The 20,560-nt window shown below is 36.8% G+C and overlaps 3 protein-coding genes and 1 long non-coding RNA gene across 7 annotated transcripts; 3 read left to right on the plus strand and 1 right to left on the minus strand.

Moving 5' to 3' along the window:
* The first annotated feature begins 1,154 nt into the window (after window positions 1-1,154).
* LOC125500269 lies at window positions 1,155-7,113 on the plus strand. The gene is made up of 3 exons (XR_007277549.1): window positions 1,155-2,762; window positions 2,844-3,864; window positions 4,311-7,113. It is a non-coding gene; the product is annotated as an uncharacterized LOC125500269 (long non-coding RNA).
* A 645-nt stretch (window positions 7,114-7,758) lies between these two features.
* On the plus strand, window positions 7,759-10,832 carry LOC105689938 (nucleolar protein 58). Its single transcript, XM_012407331.3, has 4 exons — window positions 7,759-7,919; window positions 8,076-8,152; window positions 8,283-9,718; window positions 9,807-10,832. The coding sequence occupies exons 1-4, from the start codon at window positions 7,875-7,877 to the stop codon at window positions 9,956-9,958; spliced, it is 1,710 nt and encodes a 569-aa protein (XP_012262754.1). The 5' UTR covers window positions 7,759-7,874; the 3' UTR covers window positions 9,959-10,832.
* Window positions 10,833-10,913: 81 nt separating this feature from the next.
* Window positions 10,914-16,246, minus strand: LOC105689944 (fizzy-related protein homolog). Its single transcript, XM_012407342.3, has one exon. It carries the CDS (start codon window positions 15,842-15,844, stop codon window positions 14,381-14,383), a length of 1,464 nt encoding a protein of 487 aa, XP_012262765.1. The 5' UTR covers window positions 15,845-16,246; the 3' UTR covers window positions 10,914-14,380.
* Window positions 16,247-16,344: 98 nt separating this feature from the next.
* Window positions 16,345-20,141, plus strand: LOC105689232 (amine oxidase [flavin-containing] A). Of its 4 annotated transcripts, none has more exons than XM_048652522.1 (11): window positions 16,345-16,486; window positions 16,792-16,963; window positions 17,092-17,309; window positions 17,397-17,571; window positions 17,839-17,954; window positions 18,016-18,158; window positions 18,245-18,542; window positions 19,047-19,267; window positions 19,361-19,507; window positions 19,649-19,768; window positions 19,844-20,141. In XM_048652522.1, the coding sequence occupies exons 2-11, from the start codon at window positions 16,798-16,800 to the stop codon at window positions 19,881-19,883; spliced, it is 1,644 nt and encodes a 547-aa protein (XP_048508479.1). In that variant the 5' UTR covers window positions 16,345-16,486; window positions 16,792-16,797; the 3' UTR covers window positions 19,884-20,141. The 4 variants fall into 4 exon arrangements, with proteins under 4 accessions (XP_048508479.1, XP_048508481.1, XP_048508482.1 ...); XM_048652524.1 differs by having other exon boundaries at window positions 18,245-18,530; XM_048652525.1 differs by having other exon boundaries at window positions 17,397-17,553.
* The last annotated feature ends 419 nt before the right edge of the window (window positions 20,142-20,560 follow it).

Genomic DNA, 20,560 nt, shown 5'->3' on the forward strand with positions numbered 1-20,560 from the left:
GAAATGGGACTAGCCTTATAAAATTGATCGAGTTGTCGTCAATTTATTGATCCAAAAAGTGAAACATCAAAGATATCTCAAAAAGCGAAATTCGTAGATCAATTTGGACAACGGATTCGTGTTCCTCCGGTCAAATTACACAAGAAAAGTGCCATACGATCAATTTTGAAAAATCAAAAATTTTGCCGATTTTGGCTCAAAAAAAAATATTTTATTTTATATGCTATTCTGATGTATTTTGATCTCAGGAATCCGAATCTGGAAGTCAAATTGATCTATCTATAAAATTGATTGAGTTATCGCCAATTTTCCCATTTTTGGAGCAGAAATATTGAGATATCTCGAAGGGAAAAATTCGTAGCTCAATTTACTCAACGGATTCGTATTCCTGAGGTCGAAATACATAAGAAAAGTGCCATACGATCGATTTTTAAAAATAAAAATTTTTGGCCAAAATTTGAGATTTTTCCAAGGGGTACCCCTTACGATTTTTTCAAATTTTGGCCAAAAATTTTTATTTTTTAAAATTGATCGTATGGCACTTTTCTTATGTATTTTGACCTCAGGAACACGAGTCCGTTGTCCAAATTGAGCTACGATTTTTTCCCTTCGAGATATCCTCAAATTTATGCCAAAAAATGCGAAAAAATGGGGATAAATCGGTCATTTTTGCAGATAGATCAATTTTTCTTCCAGATTCGAATTCCTGAGCTCAAATTACAATAATAGAGACTATAAAATCAATTTTTTATTTTTGACCCCAGAAAGCTGAAAATTAGCGATAACTCGGTCAATTTCAGAGATAGATCAATTTTTCCTTCAGATTCGGATTCCTGAGGTCAAAATACGTAAGAAAAGTGTAATACAATCAATTTTTAAAGTACTTCACTTTTGGCCCAAAAATCGATTTTTTTTTTTGGCTTTTCAAGGGTAATCTTACATATAATCAGCTCAGTAATTCAAATCTGAAAGCCAAAATCATCTACCCATGCAATCGATCGAGTAATCATCGATTATTTACTGTTGGGAGCAGAAAAATTATAAGACACATCGATTGGTTTTAGTCGTAGACCCACTTTGATTCGTCGCAATCCGTGCATGGGTCGAAATATTCGAATTCTTCAATTTACCAACGAGCCCGAGCTTTGCTGGAGTCAGGTAGCCACGGGCGCGCGGTTTGTTGTGGGGCGTCACCTCTGCTCAGCCCCGAAGGTGACGTCTCACAACAAAGCGCTACGCTGCTTACTGCATATAACGTAATTCCAAGGGGTATACCTTGGAGTTGTTTCGATTTCGGGGTCAATAATCAACATTTCTTTTTCTCCGGGTTTACAGGCTATTCTTATATATTTTTTACTTTTTCAGTTCATCGAATACTAATCATATAGGTACAGAACGACGTTGATCCTGGCGTGATTCGAATAACGCGGGCTATGCTGGATATCAAATGGCGGCGCATTCACAAAACTCTGTATTCTATAAAAATCCTCCCAAGTATACCCATGAGTATATAAATAGGTATGTGATGGTACAGCGAACGACATCGCGCAGCATCCATATGAAAACGTGGGAGAGTTGAGGTCAACGCGAAACAATAGGAATACGTATTTATTCCTTCGTATGCGAGTATGTTCCTTCGTATACATATATAACAAACGACCCCATATGCAGAAGCAACTCGCGCTGCATCGTCATCACATGCAGGACGAAACAGCAAATCCACCCGAGTCTGCTACAGGCTATGCAGGACCAACCATAAAAGTACACGTACCCATACTGTATACCGTACGGGTACCTACTTACATGTACGTTGAAAAAGAAATGGCAAAAAATATGTACATACGTATAGGTATACGCACATGAGGGATATACGAAAAAAATTTTTTAATAAAAAACTTGAAAAAAAAAAAGGATACAAAACAACAATTTGTACCGCACAAAAGAACTCGTTGCGCACGAGAGAGAAATAAACGAGAGAGAGAGACAGCAAAAAAGGGGAAGAGGGTGAAACGAAATGCAGGTATACGAATGATATGCTCGTGCTTACGAATATACGTACTACGGTACATAAAAGATAATAATGTGACTAATCTGACATCCCCATGGTAAATAATTATACAACCGACCAATTAAAGTTGACGCTATATACCGCAGCTGATGGTGCAGCAGCGGCAGCATGATCACGTACCTTTTAGATAAAATGAAAAGCAATAATGATAAAAAAAATTGCACAACTAGGACCCACATCTAATTAATTATTGACAAAAAACAAAAAAAAATCTACGACAATGGTACACACGTATGTGCATTTGCATACTTGTGCGATAATACAAATCAAGGTGAAACGAAAAATAAAAAGAAAGTTGAAAATTATAAGCGCAGCACGTATTAAAACCTACGAACCTCATATAATTCATGGCCAATTTTCATGGTGCTGCAGCAGGTTCAGAGTGAGAAAAAGCAAAAAAAAAATAAATAAATAAATGAAAAAAAAAAACAAATTTATGGAACCAAGTTTAAATGTCATGAATGGAAATGTTATAACGACATATACGTATATACCAGGGTAAACCCCCCTGTCCCAAAGCCAGATCTAGTCGAAGGGGTAAAGTGGCGTGTAGAGGGGGCAAAGGGAGTGGTGGGGCGCAGGGGCGTAGGGGAAGAGAGGGAGTTTATGAGCAAATGAACAGGCGCCGGGATAGGAGGAGGCCCCACAGGGAGAGATCGGAGAGAATCGGGCCGTATGGTATGGCATACAGTTGGTAGGTACAGTCGGTTTCAAAATTTTTTACGATTTATACTTGTGAGAAATCTACGATATATAGAAAATATGATAAATATAGGTATGTGGGTGAAGGAGACACTACTCTGTCACACATATACCTCCCGGAAATAAGAGGACAAGAAAATTGTAAAATAAATAAGTAGAATTAACTCTCGACAAGATGGCCACCTCGAATCAAGATGGTCGCGGTTCAGAACAGCATTTCAGCAAATGAATGGAATCAATGAAGAACAACGAATGGGGGGAAAAAATTCAATTGCAAAATATGTGATCCATTATATGGGACATCTAGGTACATGTATGCATTCGTAGATACGTAAGTAGCATATCTGATGTCGCCATTTTATATGCGGTCTATGCACGGCGTGCGTATGTATATACGTAATAAGCGAACAATAATTCCTCGACAATGGTAAAAGGATTATGCGACGGAAGATTTTAAACTATGACTCAACGAACAAATTGAAAATAATTCCAAATTCCGAAAAGCAGAATAAAAAAAGTAGGAGTGTCGCAGAAATTTGCCCATGAAAAGAATGAGATTGAATGGTATGAATAATGGTTATGCGAACGTTAAGAAGAAGTAAAAATACATTTTTCCTCATACTCCATTCGGCTAAGATATGTGCCTCTATATGTATGGCAGAAAATGAGAGAAAAAATTTCCGAAGTGAAGAATTATATGTTTTCTGCAGTTCGACTACACATGTGTACATATACTCTTATATGGTTATTTATAAGAAATGTATATATATACACATATACAATTCATATGTACTGCACAAACATAAAAACACATATTCGGGTGAAACTGACAACGTACCTATGGGACGAATACGCTTATGTACGCGTAGAGTTATGTATATATAGATGTATATAGATATGTAAATGGTTTATACGGATCGTATATAAGGGGACTTATATAACACATTCGTCCGTAAGACCGACCTTAAGGCTTGAGAACGCGGCAAATGCAGTCTGGCCTGTCTTTTAGGTGCGCCCAAGACGACGCGACAACGACGACGACGTCGAGGAGCCCCGCGACCAGTGGAAATTTCCATTGCAGTTGGCATGCCATAGTATGTACAGTCGGTACAAAAATTAATCATATATAGCCCCCAATTTCAACCAAATTATACAGACGACAACGCATATGTAATCATTTTATAACTATCCTATCATTCGATCTTTTCGTTTTTTTTTTTTTTTTTTTCTTGAAATTCAAATTACCCACGAAAATCATGTAAAAATTATGGATGCATGAACATCCATATACATTATGCCATTTGTACGTACATATGACAGCTTTAGTTAAAGTTAATCACGATTTTGACCAAATAATTGCTGCAAATTTATATATAATTTAATTAATTTTTTATCATTAACAAAATATAACTATTTCTCTCCTCGCATATGTGTTTGTGTGTGTGTACGAGAAATAATTTGAGTGTGATACAGTTGCGTTGTATTGAAGTTCTGAAATTTTTTACTTCTTTCTTTTTATTTTTGATTTCCGGTCCAAAAGCCGCCCACTTTCACCCGATCGACGATCTCGTTATAAAATGTCGGTATATTACGAAGACGCGAGTGACAAAAACGAAATGAGAAAAACTTAAAAAATATATACGAAGGTAAATACTTACTGGATCGATTCAATTATTGAAATATAATTAATCAAACTGTCATAAAATATTTATATCCGAAAAAATGTACCGAAATTTTTCTCGGAGACGATCATATACTAATTACATATATACTTTGCATATGTATAAAACTACCTACTAAAATATATGCGTAACGCAACCTTGATCAAATATAATTGTCACGTTACAGTCATTGGTAGGTGTATTTGCATATGCACCTGTATATAGGTGCATTTGAAATGAATTCATAAGAAATCCAAAAAAAGGCAAATCAAATTTTAACATTTATCGAGATATATAGTTTATAAATAGAATATACCGTAACAGCTCAAAAGATTGTAAAATAATACGACGAGTGCAGCCATCAGCAAACAACGCGACGAATCTCTATGACAATTGCCATACATCATGTATATCAGTGTGGAGATCGTCATCACGGAATTCCGGCGAAAATAAATGTAATGCATTAAGCATCGTGATATGCTTATACACAGTGTGACTCAGATCTTAAGAAAGATGCTTAAGGGAGCATGATTTCACACATTTGGTGTGTATATATATATATATATATATATATATATATATATATATGTATATAATTAACAATTAAACACGCCAGTTTTTCAATCCATCCCACAAGGTGTGAGTAATTCTGAGATCCCCACCCCATCCTTACATTGGACCAATCAAAAGTGAGCTGCTCGATCATGAGTCAGTAAAATAGAAGCGATTAGAACAGAAGTTTTTATATTATACATGTATATATTTTTGAGATTATTAATAACTGATTTTCTTCATATGTGCGATACGATCCGTGCGCACAGCTGTTTGCTTTTAGATAAGATTATAATTGAATAGCTCCGTTAAATTTATCAAATATACGAATCGTGAACGGGGTGCTACACGCATACCAATTATCTGGTAGCTGTATACGAAGCCACAAGTTTTAAAATTAATTTTTAAATTCATTAAAATTTTTATAATCAAGATAACACACATCTAAGAGGTAAAAGAAACTGCGTAGTTATAATGTCACCGGGTATACCTATATATAATTTACATTTAGTACATACCATGTATATGTGTACACACGTATGTATAAAATACCTATGTGGTAATCGACTAACTATACGGTGTTCTCGAACGGCATAATCGGATGACGAAATTGTGGTTGGCAAACGCGTAAGAATAGCTCTGTAATGTTTACGTATCGACAATGTGTATGTATATTAATAACTTGATACCAACACACGTACATTTTTTTAGACAATAATAGACAAAAATTAAGTCAAAAGTAATGATATGCCTAATTGAAATTTGAAGAATAAAATTTTTCTTACGGTATTTAAATTCAAATTTTCCGTGTTTAAAAATGAAAAAAGCGGACGTGAACGGAATTTATTTTTTCATTTACAAAACGATATATGTATACGACACATCTGTACACGATGTTGAGTCGAACGAACGGAACCTGCAATAAAAGGAACTCGATTGTTGATAAAACAATGAAAACAATCGGCTATTCAATTATTACAGAACGATGTATGTATAAACGATCTGTTTTATTTAGATTATTACTCTTTTCTTTATTCTCACAAGAATATTCAAGGTAAGAGTTATGCTGTTGAACTCATTACGTGTGACTGGATAAAATGGAATATTATACAGTTATCGCTATTATGGCGTAAAGATCGATAAAATTGCGCGAGACAAATTTTTTTTCAGTTAAAACTGATCATACGAGAGTAAAAACTAGCGGAAATATCTGGCAGAAATCAAGTGATCCCTAACTTTAAAAACGCCACGTGTGATGGTCACGTGGTGTTGACTGTTACGTCAGGAATTCCGGAGTGTGAATGATGATATTGTACCTAACCTATCCCACCGGGTATGCCCCTTCCTGATACCCTTTTTCACGGTAAAGTTAACCTAACCGGTGATTCAACACGACGTGTGTAACAGCTACTCGAATAAAACATCATCATCATCATCATCATGCACCACGTTCGCTGTCGCCACTCAAGCTGCATTCCAAACTTGTCCCTAACAGGAGTTATGAATGAAACAACTCCGATAGAATTTAAAGGGATACGTAGCGAAAAAAAAACCAAGAAGAAGTTCATCCTATCGACGAATCTAATTAGTTACCGTTCGAGCGTTTCTAACGCTGGTAATACCGAGCGTCGTCACCAACAATCGATCATAAAAAAAAAATTATTGTTGTTGATGGTCGGTTGCGCTGATTCTATTTTTACCGACAGTTTGACTAACTATTTGAATTCGTTCGTAATGAAAAATCAATCCAAATTAGAATTGAGATGAAATTGGATTTTATATTTTCTATTTTCAACATCGGCTTGGATTTCAATATGTCGGAAATTTAATGCGTAAGAAAATGAGATTTTCTTGTTCAAGATTTTCAGAATAATCAGCGCTTTTTTATTTAAAAAATTTGCTTCTTATTCCCTCGGAAAATCCCTGCTGCGCAAGTATGTACAATATTATCGTAACGTTTGAATGTGTTTTCTTTTTCTTACCTTGACATTCCTGGGCCACTACGTTCCCGCGATGATTTTGCCAAAAGAATCCACGTCTTTTTCGCCGAATTACACAGAAATATCCAAAGCGGGACACTTTTATCACTGATATTCCACCAACCGACGATACCATCGACGCCAACAAGTTCAGAACTGGGTCTGAATTCGTTGACGATACGTTTGAAATCACGGTACGGAAAAACAAACGAACGACACACTTCCATTATTAGGTAAACACTAATGACCTCTGGCCGTAAATTTAATCTGTACTAACGTTGCACTAGTAAACGAATGAACTTAAGAAGCGAATATCACCAAGGAAATAATACACTCAAAACCTGCCTGCGTTTACTGCTAATAAATTTCATGCAACAGTTATTAAAGCTTCTTAATGTTTTATTATCGCAATTTTACCGAGTATAATTTTTAACCAACAGAGATCGTTGACCGTTAGAAACGGTATGAGCCAACCGTTATCAACAAGCGGAGAATCCTGAGACTCTTCACGTCGTACTTAACAATAATTAGCCCTTGTAATTGACCGGCACGAGAAATTGTGTGGGCGATATTAACAATTTGAAAATAATGGCCCGGTCGAATGCAGCCAAGTCACGTGACTCGAACTGAACGCGGCACCGAAAAGACTGCGCAGTGCGCACTAACCGGAAACAGCCATGACTCCGGAAGTCACGCTGCGGCCATATTGAAAATGGCGAACGCACACGCAGCAGACGACAGTTTTCGTAACCAAATACGAACTTCCGTAATATCGATTATATCGTTGTTGTTGGAACTCATAGTCCGCCCTCTGTTCCGCGGTATACTTTATGCCGCTGGTCGCATGGTCTTGATTTTCAATTATAATTTTTTGATTAAAAATCGGTAGGAGTGTGTTAAAACGGCTAGAAAATGTTGGTTTTATTCGAAACCCCGGCGGGGTATGCTATTTTCAAAGTAAGCTATCTTTGAATCCACATTTCAGTTAATTCTAACCAATGGTAACCCAACCATGCACGTGTCTTGACTACCAGAGCTTGAGAATTAAAAAACAAAATCGAAATCATCATTGTTTTCAAGCCAAATTTATGCAAATTTTTTTTTTACTTACAGCTCTTGGATGACAAAAAGCTGTCAGAAACAGATAACCTCTATCATGACTTCGAGACACCTGAAGCAGCTAGCAAAATGTAAGTCGAGAGTGATTTGGCATGACTATTATATTCACAGAAATCTTGAAATTGTTTGCGAATTTCTGTAAAATTCACACAGCAATACCGTTTTTAAATTCTTATCTATTTTGTTTGTTTTCATCCTCAGCGTCAAGCTCAAGCACTTCGAGAAGTTTGCAGATACTACTGAAGCTCTTGCTGCTACCACTGCAGCTGTGGAAGGAAAAGTGAGCAAGTCGTTGAAGAAAATGCTGAAGAAATATTGTGCTGAGGTCCAGGAGCAGCTTGCAGTTGCTGACGCGAAGCTTGGTAATGCAATAAAAGACAAACTCAGCCTCTCGTGCGTCAGCAATACAGCTGTCCAAGAGTTGATGCGATGTATCAGAAGCCAGATGGATTCTTTACTGGCTGGTCTTCCAAAAAAAGAAATGACTGCTATGGCTTTAGGTTTGGCCCACAGTCTTTCCAGATACAAGCTTAAATTCTCTCCTGATAAAATTGATACTATGATCGTGCAAGCAGTATGTCTACTGGATGATTTGGACAAAGAATTGAATAACTATGTGATGAGATGCAGAGAATGGTACGGATGGCATTTCCCTGAACTGGGAAAGATCATCACGGACAATGTCGCATTCGTAAAGACAGTGAAAGTAATTGGTACGAGAGAAAACACAGCAAATTCAGACTTGTCTGATACCTTACCTGAGGAAATAGAAGAGAAAGTTAAAGAGGCTGCAGAAATATCAATGGGTACTGAAATTTCGGATGACGATATTCTAAATATTCAACACCTGTGCGATCAGGTTATAGAAATTTCGAACTATAGAACTCAATTGTACGACTACCTCAAGACCAGAATGATGGCCATGGCACCGAATCTGACAGTTTTAGTCGGAGAATTAGTAGGTGCAAGATTAATTTCCCATGCGGGATCGCTAATTAATCTTGCCAAGCACCCTGCCTCAACTGTGCAAATTCTCGGCGCAGAAAAGGCCCTTTTCAGAGCACTGAAAACAAAACGAGACACTCCAAAATATGGTTTAATTTACCATGCTCAACTTGTTGGCCAATCCTCAACAAAGAACAAGGGAAAAATGTCCAGAATGCTCGCAGCAAAAGCAGCATTGGCCACAAGAGTAGATGCTCTTGGAGAAGATGGAACCTTTGACTTGGGAGCTGAACACAAAGCCAAACTGGAAGCAAGATTGAGAATACTCGAAGAAGGCAACCTCCGCAGAATTAGCGGCACTGGAAAAGCTAAAGCGAAGTTTGAAAAATACCACGGTACTTCTGAAGTCAAACAATATCCCACTGCTGCAGATTCCACTCTACCGACCACCAAGAGGAGGCATTCGCAGATAGAAGAAAAGAAACCACTGATTGAAGAGATTGAACCAGGCACAGAAGCTACAGAGGATGTGCCACAGAAGAAAAAGAAAATCAGAGATAGTATTGGAGAAGAAGCCGTTAAAGTTGAGGGTGAAACTCCTACCAGTTCGAAGAAACAGAAAAAAGCAAAGCAAGAGCAGCAGGAAGTTTCTGCTCCTGTGGAAATTGAAGAACCAGAACAGGATGTTCAAGGTAAGACATTACCCCAAAGATTAGACCCAGGGATTTCTCCTTGCAATACGTGGAAAACGCTCTTTTCATATCATTCTACTCATTTCAGATTCTGGGAAGAAAAAGAAGAAGCAAAAGAAGCTCAAAGTAGAAGAGCCAGAAGTGGTACAGGCCGAAACTGCCGATGCTGAAGAGGTTGCAGGTCCCTCGAGTGAAAAGAAGAAGAAGAAGAAGAAGAAAAAAGCCGTAGCTGAAGACTAAACTATTATTGGAAAATATTATAAATTTACGCATTTCTACGTGACTGTTATTTGACGTAACAGGATTTATAAAATTACAACAGAAAAGCTACACTTCACACTGTAGTCACAGATTCCTCCTAATTAGATATGATTATACAACGTGAAATTGCGCACCCGATTTGCACATGCGCGATCGTCGGCATTTGTTTTGCAGAATGTCCAACAACACTCCGATTTCAGATTTAGCTGTCAAATATAAGGATCTAACTTGAACTTTTCGATGAGTGTATTTCTGTCGACATTCAATTAATCTCGCATTCAATTGATGGAATTTATTTGATGCTATGCCACCCTACTTGTCTGTGTCTGGTTTTGTGCTGCATTATTCACCTGACAGAACATACCTCAGTCATATTTAAATACCGCGATCTCAGCTGTATTGGTGATCGACAATTTGACAGCTAAAGCTGAAATCTGAGGCTGTTGGTACAACACGCTAGCAGCTGATAAATTCGACTGTCGTTTTGATTCGCGCTTGCGCACAAAAATTGGGTGTGCAATTTCACGTTGTCCTCTCTGTATAATCCCCTCCCACTAACTATTGAATTATCAGATACATACCTTAATTAAGTCTCAATCACGATAGTTCTCAACAACGACTGAAGTTTGGGTCATCCAATTACTTTTTCAGTAGTCACTCCAATTCCGTATCGAAGTGTGCGAAAACTTCACGTACGTATGCTCTCTAAAACGAGTCCTACGTATAGGTACTGATATTATTCCATAAAGTGAAGAACTCGTAAGTACACATGCTGGTATCGTGCATACATACCGGTATCTTGTTTCAAAACCAAATATGTATCTATTTTTTAATAAATATATATCATGAAATATTGATGTGGTACCTGGAATGATTTTACACCATCACCACCCCTTTAGCGATCATCATATTACCTAAAATAAAACAATAATAGTTTGAATAATTAGAATTTATTGTTATAATTTTCCGTACCCTTAATTATCTATTATAGATAATGGTGTGTTTCTGGTTACATTATTTGAAAAGTATAAAATATTCTGTTCTTTTTCCCCGTATGCTACTTTAATCTAAAGTTGAACATTTTAATTTAATTGATAATTTTAACTTCCTACATTTCCGGTGCGTATATGAAAAAAAATCTAATTTGATCAAGATTTTTAATATATTACAAACTTGGTTTATTGCAGCAAAATGAAAATGCGATTATTCGTAAATAAAATCAGCATGTCTATGAGATCATTGTGGTTTAAACATTAGTAGTTGTTACAAACTGCGGTTTTTATATTTCAGATTTATGTGATTGTTGAACTTCGTTACGGTATTTTTTTCCTCATGCTGCATGACTGATGTGGAATAATTAATGTTTTACAACAACGAAAACGATGCCGAGATAACAATTAGAGCGGGATGAAATTTATTTTATTTTTATTCTACTTAAACGTAAGTCACTCTACATTCAAAGCATTTTTATCGATTATTCAGCGAGAACATTATATGTATATCTATCAATAAACATACTTGAATTGAAGGTAATCACAAATGATACGATCATTGTTATGATATTCACCTATATCATGGGATAGTAAAACATTCCTCTTAATGACCATTAATTGCATTAATATTGAGCTCATTAGTATTAAGTGACATGACACAATGGCTCTAGTGCTCTGATCTTTTGATAGCAATAAGTTCACTGCTTCCCGCTGTCCCACACATACTATTCTTCATGAGACTGGCAATTACAACTAATGCACTATAAGAGTCATTGCACTTGATTTTAGGTGACATAAAAGAAATTGCATAGAGTAAGATGAACGTCAGTTAATGACAAGTGATATCTACTAGCGAATTGCGAATTAAATTATATGAACAATGATCATTTAATATGATGATATATGGCTTAGAGTTAACAATAAATTCAAAGTACAGATAAAAATTTTTAGCTTAGGTACTTCGAGTTGTGATCAAAGGCTATTGGAAAGGGATTGCCAATAAATAGAATCCCAAAGGTGTACTTTATTTCTAATTTATTAATCTGTGTAATCTATTATTTATAAATAGTGAATTATCATCTCATTAAGGCTATTTGTATATATAATGTATTCTTTCATCTAATTTTGCAATATCGTCAATAGATTCACTGTTCATCAAACACTTTATTTGATATATTAATTTTTAAATACAATTATCAAATGTTGCTAGCAACAAACATGACTGCAGATAAGATCTGCAATAATTTTTATATATTTTTTTTGTATTTTCAGAAATAAATCTACATAGTAATATGAAATATTTTTGGCAGTCGAGATCAGAACACATAACAGTTGGAATAAATAGTAATTCAAAATTCATTTCATTGTTCCAATATTAGTTACTAACTCTGATCTAGGACTATTATTAATATTTTGAATACACACTCCAGCAATTTTCTATAGAATATAATGTGTACCTACTTGAAGAAAAATTCGAATTTCTCGATTCAATTAATCCAGATCTGTCGAGAAGCAATTTGATTCAAGTTCATATTGGAAAAGAATATATAATTTGATCCACTAATTAAATTGCGGAATGTAATCTACTGAGAACTTCTCAGAGACATTTCAGTGATAATCGTAACGCTAAAACGCATGACAGTTGCATTTTGCATATGTATATCCTTGTTACAATAAATTTGGTACATTTCACACAACAGCAAGAAAACAGGTGTACTGCCTTATCCTACAGTGGTCCATAAATATAGGTATATTATATGTTTCCGCAGTTTCTTCACAGTTATTCTCTGTAAATCTATTTGTGTTATAATTTATAGACCACCATAGCGCCAAAAGTATCACCTTATTCCAAGGTTTTCTACAAACGATGATATGAACTGCCTATCAGATGTTGCAAAAAAAAAAATCATAGAATTATTGTTTCACAACAGTGAAATAGATAATTATAATATATTAGTTCTTTATATAAATTAGTAAATTCTTGTTCACTTTAAATTTGTACAAATGACTTGACTTTGCAAAGTATTTATATAAGTTTGTAAGTATATAGATTAATTCATATTAATATTATCATTATTGTTGTTGTTATGAAAAAAAAAAGAAAATAATAATACAATAATGTATCTAAATAAAATATCAGAATCAAAAAGAAAATTAAATTAAATTAAAAAGAATACCATTTCCTATGCAAATATAATTTAGAATTTAGAATGAACCCTCAATGGGAGCAAGGAAAACAGCCTTCTAGTATCTGTATAAATTTTTAGGGGGTCTGACTGGCCAGCCTGCCAATACCCGAGCGGACACAGCACATACGTTACAAGTAACATAAAACACATCATGATTGATCTGCCCTTGTAAGAACTATAATCGATTCCAAAAGGAAAAATAAAATAGAATGATTAACCGAAAACAATATAATCCTCATTATATGAAAATCAAAGGAATACCCTTAAGTTACGTTATTAGAAACATAAATAAAAATTTGTAAAATAAAAAATACAAAAATATAAACCTCATTTTCTTGATTCGCGACTTCAAATAACTGAAGGCAATTGACCCACGTTTGGAAAATATGTATACATAATAGTAGCTTAAATTAATGGCCCGTTTAAACTGCGTACAAAGCTTTGCGAGCGTGTTGGCCGATCACAGCATGCTACAAAAAAATGTCCAAGACACAATTCTGTTTTTTAAAAAGGTATAATGCATCTCGCAATACTTTTCAACATACTTAGTACTTGATACCAAATTGTGAATGACGCTCTCTTAGATTTTGTCCCATCTCATAGGATTTGTAACTAAACCAAAGTTATCTGATTCTATATCTGGCGAATTTTTGTTTGACGTTTCATTATCCGGTTATGAATAATTTATATTAATAATTCACCCTAGTTCAATCGAAGAGGACTTATCAAAAAGTAAATAAGATGTAAATGATAATAGTATATAATATTGTGTATAAAACGTGGTTATTACACGCAGAGGCGTGGTTCACTTTGGTATTATTTGCTTCTTAAAAGGGCAGATTCGGGTGTCGATTGTAATAATGACTTATTGCACACAAGGCTCGGTGTGTTGCAGGCTGATTATATGTATGTGAACTTATTCTACTATACGGTATTGTAATATTTATCTACAAACCTGATGATTAATCATTGCCAATTATACAGCTCTAGCACACCTACATATTTCATTACACATGCACACATATACATGTATATACCAATAAATACGTAATACATGCATGTATATCTGCGCACACATCAATCGTAATCAATTTTTTTCGTTTCGTGGGACTATCCCTACAATAGCCGCAATGTGTATATGAATATTCTTATATATGTACAATACATAAAACAAACCTATACTCTAATATCTATGCGTGTTGTTTTTTTTTTCTTTTTCTTTACCGTATACTGGTAAATAAATTCAGTACAGACTTGTTCTCCTTTTGGCTACGTGCCTTACTAAATACATTCCAAAAACGTAAAGTTTCATCCCCAGCTCCGGTGACAATAGCCTCACCATCCGGAGACATGGCAAGGTATAAAACTCTGTAAGAATGTCCAGTCAACTTAGCAACCTGTGTTAAACTGGGATATTTCCACACCAAAATTTGATTCTGGGAATATCCGTGCGTGCTAACAAGTTCAGAACTGTGTTTACTCCAAGCCAAATTGCAGACTTGAGACCCTGTGTCCACACACTGCATAGGCTGACCAGTTAAAGTGTTCCAAAATCGGATACATCTATCAGCAGTTCCACCCCCAGATGCTAGGAGGCCATGATGATGGGGAGACCACGCAATTGCTTTCACCGCAGCTAAGTGTTCCGTGTAAGTTTGAACCGGAGACAGAGAATGTAGGTTCCATACGTACAAGCGATTGTCGTTTCCTCCTGAGGCTAGATATTGATTATCAGGTGACCATTTCAGCCCACAAACCTCCTGACGATGAGCCCCCAAACGTCTTTCCCCGACAACACTTGGAGTCCTCACATCTCTTTGAAGAATAAGCCTGTCTCTGCTTCCGGAAGATAATACCTCTCCGTTCCAGGCAAGAGCTCCAACTCTTGCGCTATGTCCTTGAAGTTTGCTGACTTGTTTATTTACTGCAACATCCCAGACTTGGATGTAACCCAGGTGGGTCCCTACAGCCACTAGATTTCCTCTTTCATTCCAAGCTACAGATGTGACGCTGTTACCATCACTTGATAAATCGCAAAGACGTGTTACTTGACTTGTGCAAGCAGACCAGAGGTATACACAACTGCCTAGCCCGACGCTGAGCACATTTTGAGATGACCAGTCTACGAGGTTTAAATAGAAATCATCTTGGAGCTCAGGTGCATCAAGAACTTTGAATGGGATTCTAGATATCTTCCTGGTTGCTTTACGTGGTGAACGTAGTAGCTTCTGACTCTTTGAGCTCAATGGAGATAGGGAGTATGGTGAACTTTGATCCAGCAAAGTACGGTCCTTGGTAGGTGTTGTGTATTTGAATAAATTTTTTGATGCAAGGGGTGATAAAATTCTTCGTTCTTCACTCTGACCTTTTACGTCCTCTATACTCGCTCCTAAAAGTTCATTTTTTAACAGGCACGAATAAGCGATCCCATCGCGACTCGCCTCCCCAGTTTCTCTTGTCTTCTTTGTAACGAGTCCTCCACGTCCGTTGTCTGATATCATAGAAAATGTAGTTTGCCAATTATTTCCTGACCGCGTAGGTATGAATCGGTCGAAGCTATTGTTCGTCGATTTAGTTGGTGAGAAATATACGGGCGTACCAGTCCCCCCTGATGTACCCATAGCATCGCTGTAGATATCATTGGTAGGCTTCAATAGTCGCTTTTCATATTCGTAATTAAACATTTTCCTGACTTTAGGGTTATTGCAATACACTCATCAACCAATCACATAATTGTCCGCCAGTCACTTTTTATATTATCAAAAGGTTTTCTTCAATCGGTTCTACAAAATCGAGCCATCTTTTCGACAAATGTTAACACACAAGTTTGTGACAAATTTAGCTCTATGCTGCTGCTATCCGCTGCTGCATTCGTTTCGATTCGACGACGTCACTCGTGGAATTTGTTTTTTTTATTATTTTTTACGTTCATATATATTTTTTTTAACGTTTCAATACAAGTTCTAACTCGTTTCGCTTTGGCTGAATTTCGTAGGCTTTATATTATAAAAAAAAGTTCGTAACTCCGTAAAACTTGCTGTGCGCGACACGATCACCACAAGCAAATACGAACACCCCGAGCCACGAGATCAACTCGCAAGTCCCACAATTTTTCGCCTGCGCTTAGGGTCTGGGCCGACAGGGGCGCGCAGACTGTCGAATCCTGAGGGCCTCGACGAGTTCAAACGCGTTGAGTTCATTGGAGCAGGGCGCCCCAAGGGGTGAGGGGAAACAACGGGAAGAGCGAGGGAAGAGCTGTTTAAATCACGAAGTATAGAATCTCACTAGAACTGGCGCCTCCTATCCGCGCGTGAATTTGAAAAAAGGTACGAGTCACCATTGTCGTGGAATCGATTTTTTTAAATCGTGAAATTTAAATTTTGTTGACAAATTTTAAGAGGCATTCCATTTGAATTCTTTTAATAATACGTTCAGAGATTAGAAGTTACTCAAAATACATCAAATTCATAAATTAATTACGGAATCTGGAGGATTTGAAGGAAAATAATCGCTGAACGATGAAATGGTTTGTCTACCTGCATCCAAAGTATTGGAACCTGACAAATAAAATGCATACCTAAAGCAGGTAAAACTCTACAAATTACGGGGTTTCATTTTTCTACACTTACAGTAATCGATGGCAAAGAAGCCGTTCTTTTACGTGAATGAACCAACTTCCCCAAAACTGGATGAATTTGATTACGATGTCATTATCGTTGGATCAGGTATTACCGGACTATCAGCTGCACACAAAATTCTGAAAAAAGATTGCGGTATTACCTTACTTATCATCGAGGGTAGCGGTGAGTTATTTGCAGTGAAAAAATTCACTGTTAATACTACAAGAACAAATAAAATCATGTATTTTAATCGCAGTGTAAACATTAACTTGATAAAGTATTCGAAATTCCGTGTCAATTTTTACTTACAGATAAGATCGGTGGAAGAGTTGCTGTATCAGGTGGAACGAGAGGATTTTTTATCGATGAGAGACAGCAACATATAAAATATTTGATAAGTAAACTGGGATTAATGGCAATAAACCGAAGAGAAATTGAGGGTGAAAAGAAGAGGGTTTACTACTCTAGAACCGGACCGATAATTCAAAGCCACAACATGTTCGATGAAGTCAATGGCTTTATTGATAGAGTAAGTGTGAAATTTTCATTTTTAACCGCAAGTGTATTGTACGTAAAACCATAGATATGTTGTAAAACAGTTTATTTTATTGTACAGTTGGATTTAACCGCTGAAAATATCGAGCTAAAGACCTACGAGGATTATCCCGATGCTGAAAGACTGGCTAGGACGAGTTTGAACGACTTGATAATTAACTGTATAAGCAGTTCAAAAGCTCAGGAATTCATCAAAGCAATCGCTTACACCATTTGCGGTAATTTTATAAACAACCGTATGTACATGCATCTGTAATAATCGCGGTTCATTATAATCTAACCCATTCCTACGAATTGTTATCCTATTGTTTACAACGCGGAGACTCGATTTACAATAATATCATTCTGTTACGCCTCAAGGAACAACCGCTGTAAATTGGTCAAACAAAACAAGTCCATATAGTACAATATCTGAAAATGCGGTGAAGATGTGATAACATAATTGCCTCACGAAGAACCAAAATACGGGTAGCCTAAATTTAAACTCTCACATTATTGAGCAGGAGTTGAGGCCGTTTCTGTATCCGCTTTGTGGTTCATCGTTATGGGAATCGGAGCTGGAGGATTGAGACGGAGAATGAAATTCGCCTTGGGAAACAAACGGCGTCAATTTATTCCGGTATTTGATGAGTTAACGATTGAATTGAATATTTCTCGAAGATTTCAATTACTCTCCTTAGGATGGTGCTAGCAAAGTACGTAAAAAACTGCAGAGTGAGCTAGAATCTGGAGATTACAAAATCCAGACGAAAAGCGTAGTGAATCTGATAGAATTCAACGACGTTTGTGTTTACGTATCAGTTCGAAACGGAGATCAGTATAAGTTGAGATATTTCTAACTATTTGCATCGCTTGAAACAATGAGTGTATATTCAATTTTCACCACGCCTTTGTTTCCCCCCTGCTTAGATGCGAGTATGTAATCGTGGCAGTTCCACCGCCAGAAAGTTCAAAAATAAAGATTCTTCCCCCAAAGGAAGAAGTGGCGAGAAGTCAGAGGTCACATGAACCTGGAAAGGGAACTTTTTTCCTCGCGATGTACGACGAACCATGGTGGCTGGAGAATAATTACAGCGGAGACATTTTTGGGTCGAAAGATAATCCGAGCCGTTTCCGACTCGTTTACGATGCGACTTACCCTGGACTTTTATCAGGAAATTATCTAGCAGGATTTTTCAAAGGAAATTCGCCACAGGTAGCAAAAAATGTGATTATTTTTTAGTCATTCATGTTCGTCGGCGAGATTTTGGAATCTGTATAATGTAGCCGTAAGTGTAGTCCGAGGAGATTGTTGGCGACGTGTACGTTGATTTGTTTCTTTTCAATTCTGGTATAAAGATTTTTTTGTTTGTACTAACCGGTTAGGATCGGCTAGACGCGATCACCGTCGAACCAACCAACCAACCAACCGCTGTTACTCTTTTTACTTTTTATATTCATTTCAAAAAAAGATATCTTGACGTAATTACACGGGCAAGATCACCGCCGTTCGATCGGAAATACTGCAGTGCATGCACAGGGTACTATTATTTGGGATTTTGTATTCTATAAACTGACGATCGAATCTCATTCTACGATATACGCTGGATCGTATACAAGAAAAAAAAAAAGTCAAAAAAGGGTTCGCTGAATTAAAAGAACTGCCCAGACTCCAAAAATTCCAATCCACCCTTTGATCTCGCTAATTTTTTCCCCCTCTACTGTCTTGTAGTCAGGCCATCCTCTTCGGGCATTACGAAACTGTTGGGTCCAGACGATTTGGGGTGAGAATAGCACCCGGCAATATTCAACCGATTGTAAATCCTTCGCAGAATGGAGATGGCCTCGAGAAAACGAGGAGACAGGAATAGCCGAAGGTGGTTATCCGATGACGGTGATGAGGCCTTCTCACATCAAGAATCATATAAATCCAATGCTGATGCCTCACAAGAGGTGCGTCTAGATCTAAAACGAAGATCATTGTAATGAGAGTTTATCCGTCTATCGGTAAATTCACCCTATCATTTCTTACTACTTTCTCAACAGGGTGTACTGGGCTTGCAGTGAATACGCAAGATGCTGGCCTGGAACGTTAGACGGTGCAGTTGAATCGGGCGAATACGCAGCTTGTTCAATTCTATTCCAGCTTCGTCCGCAGTCCCTGAACAGTCAGGAGCTACGTTTTATAACACCGTGAGTTTGAGATACTATGGTCTTCATCAACTACATTTACTAAGCTTGTATGTATACGACGACATCCCGTCCGTCGACCTCGAGGAATCTCAAGGGAATGATCAAGGACCGTGACGATCACGACGACGACCATGATTTCAGGAATACCGTAGTACGCAGGAAAAATGATCTTCCCCTCGATCTAGTTGCTCTACGCTTTTTCACCATGGGAATCGTCACCGCAGTCTTGATTATCTTCTGTAAACCGGTTACTTGTGCTAGGTGACTACCAAAACGTCCGATAATGTAATTTTGAAATCATATGTAACTGTAGTCTCTAATTTTTTGTACCTGCAGATTACAGAAATACATAGAAAATGGTTTCCAAAAATTATAGAAAAAAAATAATAAATAACACACAGGAAAGTTTTCGAACGAGGCCGACATATTGGTATCCATTTTCAAACTTTGGATGTTGAGACGAAATAGTAACAGCCGTTGGGGAATCTCTTTCTACCGTTGAATCAGATTAACATTTTTTTTTTAAATTAAATGATCTAGCTTAAGCCGTAGCATTAATTGATCAAGAAATTCAAGAGTCTTTAAAGTCGCAAGACAAAAAAAAGAAGGAAATTTTGTTTTTTTAAATAAAACGTGGGACTAGGTTGATCTTCCGTTCTAAAAAAAAGTTCGATATACCGATCCATTGGGACCGTATATAGTAGAAATTCTGTAGTAATATTTTTTTACTCATTTTGCGTCTATTTTTATTTACGAGCCTTTGTGTAGCCCGAGGTATAATTGTATACATTAGGCAGCGAATTATTCAAATCCTTTCATCCTCGTGAAAGAAAAATACATAATGAAAGAGTGGTAGTAATGGTTAAGAAACATCAGACCGTAACAGTCTTGGTCGTACGGGTTTTACTACGAAAACCCACTACGAGTTCCTTTCGCTCCTCCTGCACCTCCTTTCTCGCTCCCCGCAAACGTTAAGAAAAAAGTATAAAAATAAAAATAAATAAATGAATAAAACTGCGAGAGAATTCCATCGTAACGTATAGTAAGATTCCA

Source organism: Athalia rosae, chromosome 3 (assembly GCF_917208135.1).
Source record: "Athalia rosae chromosome 3, iyAthRosa1.1, whole genome shotgun sequence".
NCBI lineage: Eukaryota > Metazoa > Arthropoda > Insecta > Hymenoptera > Athaliidae > Athalia > Athalia rosae.